At 46.8% G+C, this 14,898-nt stretch overlaps 1 gene segment (V, D, J or C); it reads left to right on the forward strand.

Moving 5' to 3' along the window:
- Positions 1-6,380: 6,380 nt before the first annotated feature.
- Positions 6,381-12,889, forward strand: LOC113409426 (the record flags this gene model as incomplete). The annotated part of the segment is given in 3 exon segments: positions 6,381-6,426; positions 6,513-6,860; positions 12,882-12,889. Coding segments are annotated over 3 exon segments (402 nt in total), but the record flags the coding sequence as incomplete, so codon positions are not given.
- Positions 12,890-14,898: the final 2,009 nt, after the last annotated feature.

Here is a 14,898-nt window from a genome sequence, read left to right on the forward strand (position 1 = left end):
CACAGAGCAGAGCAGGGACTGGTACAAAAAGGGGAAGTGGATTCTGACCACTTAATTGTCACAATTTAAACTGAAGGAGCTGAGATTCTCCTCTCCCCCTTCCCCATAACACTCCATGTAAACCGAAAGAAAAAGGAAAGGGGAGGCAGGTAAGGAATCTCAGGGAACTTCTTATATGTGTATTTGGACCAAGGTGATGCCACGAACAGGAGGATCATGAGCTTTAGTGACACGCATCAAACCCCTCCTGGCAATATTTCCAAAAGCGCTACCAGCTCTTGTCCCCAAAAAATAAATAGTATCGATCTTCCAAGGGCTTTGCAGACAAACACAGAAACAAATCCAGTCCTTCCCCACTGGATGGGAAAGAGAAATAGCGAAAGAGACAGGAAGGGACTGAATGAAAATTGAGGTTGTTCTGTAGAATTTTCAGAAGCACCTACTTGAATCGAGTTCATGAGGAGGATGAAGATGATGATGATGGTGGTGGTAATAATAATAATAATAATTAATAATAATAGATAATGTTCAGAGTTGGATCCTGTATTAACACCAAGAAAACAAACACCAGGAAACTTCACAAGGAAAGCAAGGAAGAGGAACAGGGTCTCTCAGTGGCTCAGAATGACAGCAGGGTACACAAATGACTGTTCTGTTGCTGGCGTTAGAGCAAAATGACAATGATAAGTAACAATAACTCAGGTGGCTCCAAGGATCACAAATGTAACGTAAACTGCATAAAATCACTTTTTGCAAAGAGTTGCCAAATATTAACATCCGCCAGGCAGATATTATCCAGAATATGTGCCTGGCTTATGTCTTCAAAGAGGTCCTGGTAGAGAACACGTTGGATACATTATCGAACGAAGGGGAGAAGGGCCATTCTCAGACAATTACTGTCTTCTGAAGGCAGCAGATATAACTTCACTAACTCATGTGATGCAGAGGGTATTCATATCAGCCAAAGACTCCCATTTAACTCAACTGATTTGAACAAAGCCCTTAGTAACCAGAAATGTATCTAGGACTCTACAGTACATGTAGTGCTTTTGCTAGCAATTAGGGCTGTCACTGAATCTCAGTTAACTCACGCAAATAACTACAAAAAATCACGATTAAAATATTATTTGTGATTAATCACACTTATAACAATAGCATACCAATTGAAATGTATTAAATATTTTTGGATGTTTTTCTACTTTTTTCCATATTGATTTCAATTACAACACAGAATATAAAGTGTACTGTCCTCACTTTATTATTATTTTTGATTGCAAATATTTGCACAGTAAAAATGATAAACAAAAGAAATAGTATTTTTCAATTCACCTCATACAAGTACTGAAGTGCAATCTCTTTACCGGAAGTGTAACTTACACATGCCGATTTTTTTTTTTTGGTTATATAACTGCACTCAAAAACAAAACAGTATAAAACTTTAGAGCCTACAACAGTGGTTCTCAAACTGGGGCCGTCACTTTTGTAGGGAAAGCCCCTGGCCGGCCGGGCAGGTTTGTTTACCTGCCCCATCTGGACAAGGGATTTGCTGGCCGCCACTTCCCGCAGCCCCCATTGGCCTGGAGCAGCGAACCACGGCCAGAGGGAGCCGTGATCAGCTGAACCTGTGGACGTGGCAGGTAAAAAACCCGGCCCGCCAGGGTCTTTCCCTACACAAGCGGCAGCCCCAGTTTGAGAACCACTGGCCTACAAGTTCACTCAGCCCTACTTCTTTTCTGCCAATCGCAAACACAAACAAGTTTGTTTACATTGACGGGAGATACTGCTGCCTGCTTCTTATTTACAGTGTCACCTGAAAGTGAGAACAGACATTCGCATGGCACTTTTGTAGTGGGCCTTGCAAGGTAGATACATGGCAGATATGCTAAACATTCGTATGCCCCTTCATGCTTCGGCCACCATTCCAGAGGACTTGCTTCCATGCTGATGATGCTAGTTACAAAAATAATGCACCAATTAAATTTGTGACTGTACTCCTTGATGTGTGTGTGTGGGGGGGGGGAGGACTTTATGTCTCCTGCTCTGTTTTATCCGCCTTCTGCATATATTTCATGTTATAGCTGTCTCGGATGATGATGCAGCACGTTAGTTTTCAGAACACTTTCACAGCAGATTTGACAAAACGCAAAGAAGGTACCGATGTGAGATTTCTAAAAATAGCTACAGCACTCGACCCAAGGTTTAAGAATATGAAGTGCCGTCCACAATCTGAGAGAGACGAGGTGCAGAGCATGCTTTTAGAAGTCTTAAAAGAGCAACACTCAGGGCTTGTCTACACTACGCAGCTTTTAGTGACAAGGCAGTGTTGACACAACCTTGTCACTAAAAATCAGCATGTGTGAATGCTCTTTTGTGGTATTTTGTCAGCACTTTTGCCAACAAAATACTTCCAGGCCCGCAAGAGGTATAACCTTTGTGGGCAGAAGAGCGCTTCTGCCAACAAAGCCGCATTCACACTGCCATTTGCATCAGCAAAACGTTTGTCTTTTGCGGGGGGGAGCTTTTTTAAGTACTCGCGAAAGACAAAAGTTTTGGTGAGAACTGTGCAGTGTAGACATACCCTCAGATGTGGAAACTACAGAAACCGAACCATCAAAAAAGAAAATCAACCTTCTGCTGGTGGCATCTGACTCAGATGATGAAAATGAACATGCGTCAGTCTGCACTGCTTTGGATCGTTATCAAGAAGAACCCATCATCAGCATGGAAGCATGTCCTCTGGAATGGTGGTTAAAGCATGAAGGGACATATGAATCTTTGGTGCATCTGGCACTTAAATATCTTGCAACACCAGCTACAACAGTGCCATGCGAACACCTGTTCTCACTTTCAGGTGACATTGTAAACAAGAAGCAGCAAGAAAATTGTAACCAACCTTGTGTGTCTGAGTGAATGGCTGACCAAAAAGTAGGACTGAGTGGACTTGTAGTCTCTAAAGTTTTACATTGTTTTATTTTGACTGATTTTTCTTAAAATAATTCTACATTTGTATTTGTAAGTTCAACTTTCATATAAAGAGATTGCACTAGAGTACTTATATGAGGTGAATTGAAAAATACGTTTTTTTTGTTTTTTACAGTGCAAATATTTGTAATTAAAGAGAAATATAATGTGATCACTGTACATTTTGTATTCTGTGTTGTAATTGAAAATAATACATAGTAAACATCCAAAAATATTTAAAATAAATGGTATTTTATTGTTGTTTAACAGTGCAATTAATCGCGCAATTAATTATGATTATTATTTTTTTAATCACGATTATTTTTTTCTCTAATCGCTTGACAGCTATACTGGCGATATAATAAATCTCTACCGAACATGGGATAGGACGGCAGAGAGGATTTAAGGGAGTTAAACACCCAATCCTCCAGGATTATGATGACATTTCAGTTCCTAACTCCCTTGTGCTCTTTTCCCAACCAAAACCATTAGAGAAGAGTTATAATTTCTCTTCTTCAAATATTCCTTCCTTCCTAAGAAGGCGCTGTCCTGCGCTTGTATTTGGCTGACAATTTCAAGGACCATTAAGAGTGTTAAATGACCAAACACCCTTGCTGAGCAGAACTCACTGCCTGAGGGGGACACGCGTCCCAGGGAGAGATGCCCATGTGTAGACAGAGCTCACAGCCTACCAGCTCTTCTGCTCACGTTGTGAAACTCGCCTGCAAATCCCTTCACTGGAGGATTCCTGTTTAAATCCAGCCCCCTGATTGGAGGAGCCTCGGTCCCTCCCTAGACACAGAAATGCCCGGGCCTAATGCTGGGGACAGTTTGCACCTTCATTTAAGATGAACCTGCTACTGATTTTCCTGTTCATCCTGGAGGCCCCTTCAGGTACGTGTCTATTGGTGGTCCTGAGGGTTAATTGCTGCAGTGATTCCAGAAGATCAGCCATTCAAGGAAGCCTAAGGGAATGAAGTGCCCGGATCCTGATGTAATTCAGTGGCATTTGGGTGTCTCGCTACCTTAGGCGCGGTCTCGTGGTGTTTAATTTTCACACGTTCCCCACTCCTCGGGGTTAGGAGCCTGGCTCACAGATTCATTTCTGTGTTTCCTTCCCAGGTGTCCTCTCCCAAGTGCAGCTGTAGGAACCGGGCCGGGGAGCGGTGAAACCTGGGGAGTCCCTGACACTCACTTGAACCATCTCCGGAGACTCGGTTTCTAGCACCAGCGTCACCTGGAACTGGGTCCAGCAGCCCGCGGGGAAAGGGCTGGAATGGATGGGACCCGCATTCTATAGTTCCCCCAGGTGGAACACTGAGTACCCCAGCTCTCTGCAGAGTCGAGTGACCATCTCACAAGACACTTCCAAGGACCAGGTCTCCCTGCAGCTCCGCTCGCTGACAGCTGCAGACACCGCCACCCATCACTGCGCCAGAGACAATGCTCAGGGACACACAAGCAGGCAGCCGTACGACAGGGGGAAGCGTTTTTTGAATAGTGCAGTGAGGCGCTGAGTACAGCGGGGAGACTTCCAGCGTGGCTCTGCATCACCTTTACCCAGGTCTTGTAATTTGCAAGTTGTAATGGAAAGGGGAGATTGTAACTGACGCTTGAAATCAGTTAGCGCCTCCATTCAGTCTGAGTTCCTCTAGAGAGGGGGGCATGTTAATGGGAGAACAATGGGGGGATAAGGAATATAACTGCTTTCAAAACACAATAGCAAGCAAACAACGTGTATTCCTTCCACCTGATAACATAGATGTCAAATTCCTGTAACACAGAAAGTGAAAAATCCATGGTAAACATATTTATTACAAATATCTAGGATACCCTGTACAATTTATAAACTCCTCTGTGCGCATCTGATTTTTCATTACACGCGTTATGATAAGAAAGAAAGAAAGAAAGAAAGAAAGAAAGAAAGAAAGAAAGTGAATGGTGATTCATCCACCTTGACTCCAGCAGAGTTACCACTGATTTACACCAAAGGTGAATGACTGGGGAAATAACCCGTTTTCTATAGTATTCATAAATGTGTAGATGAACATAATCTAACAATAAAATGATCGTTCATAGGGATAAAACCTTGGCCCTCATGATCTCCTGCGGCAATGAGTTACACAGGTAAATTGTGCAAAAGTCTGTGGAAAGTATTCCCTTGAAAGAGGAGAAAAAATAGTTTGAGACAAACACTTTCGGTGAAGATTCTGGCCTTTATAAATAGTTTTCAGCATCATGGGCCAGATTTTCAATGGTGCCTAAAAATGCAGATATGCATCTAGTAGCAGTTACAAAAGAAAGCCTGGGCTACATACCTAAACTCCCACTGAGTGCTACTCTGTACGCCCCTGACTAGACTTTGTGCTTGAAGTCCCACGACTCTGAAATGTATTTTCTCTGTCTATGAGGGCATATCCCAGAGGAAGCATCCTCTTTAAACTGGAAACCTCCCTCTCGAACCCTTTCATGTCCCTTCACCATTGGGTGAAAAACCCATGTGCACCTCTGCCCCCAGTGAGTCCCTGTTTAAACACAAGTCTCTGATTCTAGATACTCCAATGTTCATCCAGGAATATGTCGTCCAGAACCTGGAGCCCAAGTCTTCCACAGTAACTGCATAAATATAAAATCCCTACAGACGTCAATCTTCTATTAGCGATTCCTTCATATGTGTATTGGGGAAAATAGGGAGAGAATCGTTTCTCTCTATAACTGTGCCTTTCGCTCATATACTTGCTCCTTCTTTACTCCCCGAAAGGTGTCCTCTCTGAAATCCAGTTGGTCTAGTCCGTGCCAGGAATCACAGAATCCTAGAAATGTAGGGCTGGAGTGGATCTCCAGAGGTCACCTGGTCCATCGCCCCCCGGCGGAGGCAGGGCCAAGTACCCCCAGAGAATGGGGAAGGGAGGAGAGAACCTCACGCTGACCTGTGACGTCTCAAACCTTTCCACCACTTGGAGTTATCACTCTTGGAATTGGGTCTGGCAGCCTGCTGCGAAAGGACTGCAATGGATAGACCACATGATGTATGGGGAGAGATTCAGTTTATTCCCACGCTTGGAAAAGCCGAACCATCATCTCTACAGACACATCCAAGAACCACTTCTCCCTGCAGCCTTTGACAATACCCGAGATGATGCCCAGACCGAGACCCGCACGTGCCCTGAGCCGCCCGGGTCATTCCAATTTCTGTTGGACAATCCTATGATTCAAAATCTGTAGCTGTAGATCTGACTCGTGTGTCACGGAGCGTTCTCATTTCCCTTTCAACCCCTCTCCTCTCTTATATCCCCTGAGGGATATCTGCATGCAAATCCCTGCCCACGCGTGTCCTGTATAAACACACGCTCCTGGAGGTAGAAAGCTCAGATTCTCTGGCGTTTCGGAGAGAGGCTCTGTTCTCTGACAGTGTAATCATGAAGCCATTATTTGTATTCCTTCTCCTGCTGACCACCCCCTCGTGTGAGTATTGGGTGGGACCGATCTGCACAGCACCAGGGGATGAATGGGTTGTGGGATGAATTCACACGGCTCTGTCTTTTCCACAGGGGTCCTGTCACAAGTGCAGCTGGTGGAGTCAGGGCCCGGGATTCTAAATCCCTCAGAGACTCTCAGCCTCACCTGCTCCATCTCAGGTGCCTCCTCGGACATCCTGGGCAGTAACTGTTGCTGGTGGCACTGGATCCGGCAGAGTCCCGGGAAAGGGCTGGAATGGATCGGGCGTATAGCTCAAGGGGGAAGCACAAACTACGCTGCTTCCCTCCAGAGTCGCATCACCATCTCGGTGAACCCTTCCAAGAACCAGTTCTCCCTGCAGCTCCGCTCGCTGACAGCTGCAGACACCGGCACCTATTACTGCGCCAGAGACACAGTGACACAGAGCAGAGCAGGGACCCGTACAAAAGGGGAAGTGGATTCTGAGCAGCGCAGGGACCAGTTTCACTCACTTGTCTACGGCAACAGTGAGGTGGGAGATGAATCTACCCCTGCACTAGCCTGCTGCGGTCTAACTGTTCACGTGTATCCTCATGACCCGGATTAAGAGCTCGCCAGAGCGCTCTGAGCTACTCCGGTTTCAAAGGGGACTAGACCAAAGCGTTCTAAGGAGCTATGAATGCAAATCTCCATGGTGCACACCAGCAATTAGGCCACAACGTGCTATAGCGGGATCGATTCACACCCCAACCTTGCTGCGGTCCATTTGATCGTGTAGACAAGCCAGATATGGGGTTTCCCCAACTATAATCCACACAAATTGAAAGGAAATACACAGGGGAGGTTAGTGGAGTTGGAGGACGAGGAATCCGTGGGAATCATCTTGGATTTGTGCCCAAAACACCGTAGACTTTGGGCTTTGGAGACGCTTCCTAGCCCAACTGGTGGGAACACACCCGCCATCCCACTTGTGAAAAGCCAACCGAACTGCCAAGGGCTTTTTCAATATATCAGTACATCATTCCAGTCGGGTCCATAAGTGCTGGAACTAGGGGTGCTGCCGCGCCCCCTGTCTTGTAGTGGTTTCTATCATATACAGGATTTACAGTTTGGTTCATTGGCTCTGGGCACTCCCACTATGCAAATTGTTCTAGCACCCCTGGTCCGGTCAGATTTCTAAAGGGGTTTAGGTGCCTAGTGGGACTCCCAGAAGCATCTAGGCACCTAATTACCATTGAAATTAATTAGTTTTTGGCGCCTAAATGCTATTGAAAATCTCTCTGGGCGCCTGAATACCTTTAAAAATCTGCCCCTAAGGGCTCGGTTGTCCTACACTTAACAGCAAGACAACGTTCCCCAGGAAAGTGTACAAGGAAGGGGAAGCAAGAATCAGCAGGAGGACCAGCATGGTGGTTTCTTGGGAAGGGAGGCAGGAAAAGCAAGCCCAGGTGTCTGACTGCGCAATGGGATTTTCCCACCTAATTCCCGGGGAACCGTTCCTAATGATCAAAGGGATTTTATCTTTGTTTCCTTCTGATACAGCGCAGAGGGGCAGACACAGGGCATGGAGTCACATTTGGAAGAGGGTACAATAACAGGGGACTGTTCACACCTAAGATGCAGAAGCGCTGAGGGACACACCAGCACTGGATAACTCCACATCCTCCCGGAACACCCTGACAAACAATCAAGAATTTCCGCTTCCACGCAGCACAAGCCATTCCACGTTATCACTACAGGGGGACAATGGGTCTAACCTACAGCACCGCTTCCCCTAGCCCCGACCCCCCTTAACAGTCTCTTTAATCGCTTATATCCTTCCTGGGAAACCCGCATGCAAATCCCTGCCCCGGGGGATACCAACCCCTGATTCTAGAAGCCTCAGGCTCTCCCCAGACACTGAACTGCCCGTTTCCGCCTCCAAAAGTCAAACCTGTGTCGTTCCCTCTGGAATCATGATCCGACTATAGACACCTACGTAAAGGGGCGCTCGGCCTGTGGAACAGAATCAGCAGCAAGTTCACAATGAGTCAAGGTGGAAGATAGCTGCAACTCGTTCAAAAAGGGACGTGTCTTTTCAACAACGCAGAGAACAGCGGCTGCGTTCCCACTGGTTTCTTTGGAAGGATGTAGACTCGTTCTCCATTGCTTTGCCTCGTTTGCATTCATTTGAAAGTTGCAAAGGAAGGGGAAGGTTTTACTGGCTCTTGCAATCAGTGAATCGGTGACTCCATTCCCTCTGGTTTCTTTGTGGAAATGGGGACCATAAATAGGAGAAAATTGTTCTCTTGGGGGAAAAAAACTAAGGACCATAACTTTATCAAAACAGAAAAGCAAGAAAACTAGCTCTATTCTTGCTAGCTGACCTAAATAGCTTTGCCTCCTGTAACAGCCTAGGGCAACAAATGCATTAAATATAAATATGGAAAAAAATTAGGAGTGTCACCGCCTGAGGGGCTCGAGGCGGACTAAAAATGGTCCGTTGGCCCGGTGTGCTTAGCACCAATAAAGACACCGAGGGGAGAAAGCAAGCCAAGTTTATTTCAGAGCTCTGAAATGGCACTAGGAGACCAGCATGTCTTAAATCCAGTGCAACAAATACAAATAGCTTTTACCTTTTATACTTTAAGCAGTTTCTGGGTAAGCCTTTGTTTGTTACTCCCTCTTTTACTACTCCCACCCCTCCCTTCTCTAGCCGTTACAATTAGAATAGTTCCCATTCGTCTGCTTATCTCTTGGCCTTGCAAGGCCCTACGTAGTAGGCTTGCAAGCTAAGACAAAGCAAGCCTTTTCCTCCCCCTACGTTTGCTAGTGCAGCTGTCTGCTAGAAAAGCTGACCAATACATTTTTGCTGTAGCCTGTAAGCATTAAACACAGAAGTAAGTGAGAGTTCACAAGATGGAGTCTGGGGGTTCAAATAGGCCCAGAGCAAAAGAGCTTCATCGACACTTTGGCCTTCCACTCTCTCGAGTTACCTGGTAGCTATGCCTAGCGGTCCCCAACAATCCCTCCTTTGAGAACACTCAACAAACCTTTGTGAGAGTTTTCTCATACTCTAAAAACAAAATGCGATTAAGCTCCATACAATCAGGATTATTAATAAGAGGGTATAAAGGAACCTCTGGGGAGGGGGAGGTACAAATCTTACATATGAGCACTTTACAGCAAATGAGCAAAAGAACAAGAACAAAACATATTACCACACCTGTGAGCAAAATGCGAACAATTCTTCCCCCTACATCTCCTAGTTCCCCTAAACCAGGTATCCAACCCCAAAGGGAATCCAAAATAGTGGGTTCCCCTTCCTGGGCCTTCCATTGGTTAAAGGCCCATTCAGCTGACAAGATGTGCGTGTTAATGTCCTGTGAAAACTCTGGGACATAGGTACAACACTCTTCTCCAATAAGGGCACAGACCCCGCCTCGTGAGGCTAACACATAATCTAAGGGCCTGTCAGTTCTGTAAAGCCAGCAGTCGAAGCTGGTACAGCTCAGAATTTATGCTTTTCTCTATGGCTAGGATATCATAGGCAAACTTAAATTGTCAGAGGTGCTACTGCTAGTAACCATCCACCTTTGACAATAGTCTGACCAATTTTGGGGTACTACTCTCCAGGGCAATCCCGCTGAATGATGGGGAGTCTGGGCACATATCCAACAGTTGGAGAGATTGAACTCATGGGCAAAGGCAATTTTCAGGGCCTCATATGTGTTGGTAGCCATATCTGCAGGGATGGCTCCCCACCCTGCATGCGATGTGGGTGAAACAGTAGGTAACAGAAGAATTGCCTCTGTGATAAAAAGAAATGCTGTGAGAGACCCTAAACCTAAACCCATATTATAATTACTACAATCCAAATACCCAGAGGACAATAAGAATTATTGACACTAAACAAGTCAAAAAATAACAAGACCAAATACACAGGCCAGGTCCGCCTTCTGTGAGAAAATAAAACCAATGCTCAGGGTTCTCGCGGGGAGTATGCTGTGACTGTTCAAAAAGATCACAACGCATTCCCAGTGATCCTTACTGTCTTTTGAATAACAGCTTAAGTCCCAAATCGTCGCTAGCCGTCTTCTCCGCAGGCTGGACAGTCCACTGTTCAGGAATGGGCACTGCTTTCAGTCGAGAGTGATGAATCCAGTTCTTGTGTCCTTCGACCTTTGCCGCTGTATGGGTGACAAGCAGGACGGTGTGGGGTCCCTTCCACTTCTCTTGGAGAGGCTCGTCCTTCCAGGTCCGCACGAGAACGGAGTCACCAGGCTGCAGGGAGTGGACCGGAGTATCCAGCAGAAGAGGCTGTGAATCTTTGGCGTACCTGTGAAGAAAAGAAAGAACAGCAGACAGAGGGCACATGTACTGAGACAAAAAAACCATACCCCACTTCCCATTCCCCTGCCAGAACTGGGGTACCATTCATAGGCCATGCTCTTCCAAACATAATCTCGAGGGGACTAAGCCCTATCCTACCCTTAGGGAGAGCACGAATGCGAAGTCACACAAGCGGCAAGGCATCAGGCCACTTAAGAGAGGCCTCCTGACAGACCTTTGAGAGGTGTCGCGTGAGTGTCTGATTTGTGCGTTCCACTACTCCACTGGCTTGTGGTCGCCAGGGTGTGTGGAGTTTCCAGGGGATCTGCAGAGCACTTGATATCTTTTGAACCACTTGAGATGTGAAGTGTGTTCCATTATCAGATTCCATCCACTGAGGAAGGCTGAAGCGAGGAATGATTTCCTTGACAAACTTAAAAGCCACTGTCTTGGCAGTGTTGTTACGACATGGGAAGGCCTCAGGCCATCCGCTGAATCGATCCACTAAGACGAGAAGGTATCTGTATCCTTGGGTCCTGTGAAACTCAGTGAAGTCTATTTGCCACACCAATCCTGGGCCTGGGGTAGGTTCCAGGGTGGCTGGTGGCACTGCTACTCCTGGTCGAGGGTTATTCTTTTGGCAGATTAAACATTCAGCTTGTACCTGTGATGCTAGGGGTTTAAGTCCAGAGGTTAGAAAATATTTAGTCATGAGCTGGGTAAGAGCCTCTCTGCCTGCTCTGGCATTGCCCTTGGTTACATCTTGATCTTCCCTTTGATGGGCTTTGCAATGCACCACTGCTACTGCTGAGGGGAGTTGTACTGCTTCTAAAAGTCGGAGAATTTGAGACCCAGGTTTAACCGGAGAGCCTTGGGCTGTTAGCATTCCCCTTTGTTTCCATAAACCAGCGTAAGCATGCAATACCCCAAAAGCATACTTTGAGTCAGTAAAGATATTAACCCGTTTGTCTTTTGCCAGCTCGAGTGCCCGAGTCAGGGCCACTAGTTCAGCGAGCTGGGCAGATGTTCCTGCCGGTAAACTCTCAGCTTCCACGGTATCATGAAGAGACACAATAGCATAACCAGCCCTCCTTTTCCCATCCACAACAGTACTACTTCCATCTGTATACCATTCCAAGTCAGCATTTGGGAGTGGCTGATCTTTTAGATCTGGGCGGCTAGAATACTGAACATCTATGATTTCTAAACAGTCATGTTCCTGCTTTTCTGTCTCTGGTAGCAATGTAGCTGGATTAAGGGAAGAACAGATCTGTAGGGTGACTTCAGGATTCTCTAACAGCTTCACCTGGTACCGAGCAACCCGAGCCTGTGTGAGCCAAAGACCACCCTTAGTGTCCAGCAAGGCTTGCACCATATGGGGAACATACACACTTACACAGTTCCTCCCAGTGTCAGTTTCCGCTCCCTTAACACATTCATACAAAGGTTTAGCCCACAGTCCAAACTCTGGAATCCATATTCTGCAAAAGCCTGCCATGCCCAGGAATGCCAATTGTTGGGGATTGGAACTTGGCAGATAGCCTCCTTCCTTTCATTGGAGAGCTGTCTCTCTCCCTGCCTGATGTGAAATCCCAGATATTGAACCTCTGAAAGAGCAATTTGGGCTTTGCTTTGAGATACCCTGTATCCTCGCAGTCCAATAAAGTTTAGGAGACTCACAGTAGCTTTGAGACAAGGGATTAGACCCACAGCAGCAATTAACAAATCATCTACATATTGCAGCAAGAGGGCTCTGTTTGAATTATCCCACTCCTCCAAGTCTCTGGCCAAAGCCTGTCCAAACAGAGTGGGGGAATTTTTAAATCCTTGAGCCAATACTGTTTAACAAAACTGCCTTTTAACCCTTCTGCTGTCCTCATTATGCCTTGCAGTATTTTGCTGTCCTCATAGTTGCTTGGGCACATTCAGCCCCCCTTCCTCTTGGTTGTCAGCAAAGTTTTGGCTGTGAACACTGACCTTGGACTGAGGCCAGCATGACTGAGCTTGCTAGCTGTATTTTCCTCTCAGTTAACTCATTCTGTGCTTTTTCCTCTTCTCCCTTTCTTGGCTTCTTCTAACTTCCAAAGGAACCTTCCATGCTTTACTTATACACCTTTTCTCCAACCATTAACACATACTTATTGCCATCATAGGGGTACCTTCCCTTTCAGGGCATTCATTTTTCCAGTGTCCCTCCTTACGGCATATGGCACACTGGTTGCGACCCAGGCGCCTTTCCTGGGGACCAGGGCGTCCACATCCACGGCCTCTCATTTCCCGGCCCCTTCTACCTTTCTGTGGCCTTACTTTGCCGCCGACCTGCACCGCCGCTACCATCATTTTCACTTGCCTTTTTTCCTTCTTTCCCTCGCTAAGGCTATAAGCCCTATTTGCAGTCTCCAAAATCTGAGCCATAGACATTCCCATTAAATCCTCCTTCTTCTGCAATTTCCTTTTAATATCAGGGGCCGCACGGCTGGTGAAGATACCCTTTATAATTGCCTCAGTTGCCTGATCATCTGGGTTTGCACTAGTAGTCTGCCTGATGGTATCCCGAATACGCTGCAGGAAAGCCCCTGGACTTTCTTTTGAGTCCTGGATTAGTTCATAAGGCTTAGCCCAATTGTTATGCCTGACAGCTGAGTGTCGGAGACCATGCATAAGCAGTTCCTTATAGGAGTTAAGCAGCCTCAGATCCCCCTCCTCATTCGGATTCCAGTGGGGGTCCCCTAGGGGGACAGCGACATCCGGCAACGGCTTGCCATCTCTATCCCCATCATGCCTTTTCTGTGCCTCCTCCCTAGCCTTAGCTATAACCTGATTCCGCTCCACTTCAGACAACAGGGTTCTCATAAGTACATTACAATCATCCCAGTCAGACTTATTGCTAACTAGACACCCTTCAAAGAAAGAAATGAACTTGCTTGGATTCGTTGAGAATTCTCCTTCCTCTGCCTTGAAAGCAGCCAGATGTTAAAAGCAACATGAGATACACTGTCACAAGATCCCGTGCTCCTGGACGGGCTACCACACTCTCAGTAATCAACGGATACAATCCCACGGGGGGGGTACTCTCTAAAACCTGTGGGGGTGGAGGAGCCGAAGGGGACACCGATTCTGGCATTACAACAGTGGGAGGGTTCTGGGGTTTAGCAGCCAATACTACCGAGCCTGTCGGAGTCAAATGGCACTTGAGCAAAAGATCAGTCCTATTTCTTAACACCATAAACGTATACGCATAGAGATGTTCATTCCATTTACCTGTTCTCTGACAAAACAAAAGCAACTGAAGGATCATGCTGTAATTAAGTGATCCTTCTGGTGGCCACCTTTCTTGACACTCCAGCTGGTACTGAGGCCAATCAACTGTACAGAACCTTTTCAATTTATCTTTAATTAACTGATCAGATCCAAACACTTTCCAGTTCACCAGAATGCATTCTAAGAGTGTACACTGTACCCTGCCGGCTGTACTCTGTCCCTGCCCCATACTGAGGGAGACTCTGGGCGTCCCCAGGTCAAAACAGGCAGACACTGGGCGTCCCCAGGTCAAGACAAATAAAGTCCCCACTGGACTGTTCTTACCTTATCCAAGGGCCGGTTCTGCACCCTCGCCCTCTCCACGGGACCGGTTCTGCACCGTCGCCCGCAGCTGCTTCTCCACTGACTGTGTGCGTTGCACCGTTGTGCCCTCCAGGGTCGAACAAACCACGTCTCTGCCGAGGCCCCCGATGAAGTCACCGGTGTGCACTGGGCGTCGGTCGTCACTGTAATCCGTCGGCCACCAGGAGGGATCCAGGCAAGGCTAAATTTCAGCCTCGAGCCCACCCAGGGACGCCAAAACTGTCACCGCCTGAGGGGCTTGAGGCGGACTAAAAATGGTCCGTTGGCCCGGTGTGCTTAGCACCAATAAAGACACCGAGGGGAGAAAGCAAGCCAAGTTTATTTCAGAGCTCTGAAATGGCACAAGGAGACCAGCATGTCTCAAATCCAGTGCAACAAATACAAATAGCTTTTACCTTTTATACTTCAAGCAGTTTCTGGGTAAGCCTTTGTTTGTTACTCCCTCTTTTACTACTCCCACCCCTCCCTTCTCTAGCCGTTACAATTAGAATAGTTCCCATTCGTCTGCTTATCTCTTGGCCTTGCAAGGCCCTACGTAGTAGGCTTGCAAGCTAAGACAAAGCA

Source organism: Terrapene carolina, unplaced genomic scaffold (assembly GCF_002925995.2).
Source record: "Terrapene carolina triunguis isolate 2854851 unplaced genomic scaffold, T_m_triunguis-2.0 Scaffold33347, whole genome shotgun sequence".
Taxonomy (NCBI): domain Eukaryota; kingdom Metazoa; phylum Chordata; order Testudines; family Emydidae; genus Terrapene; species Terrapene triunguis.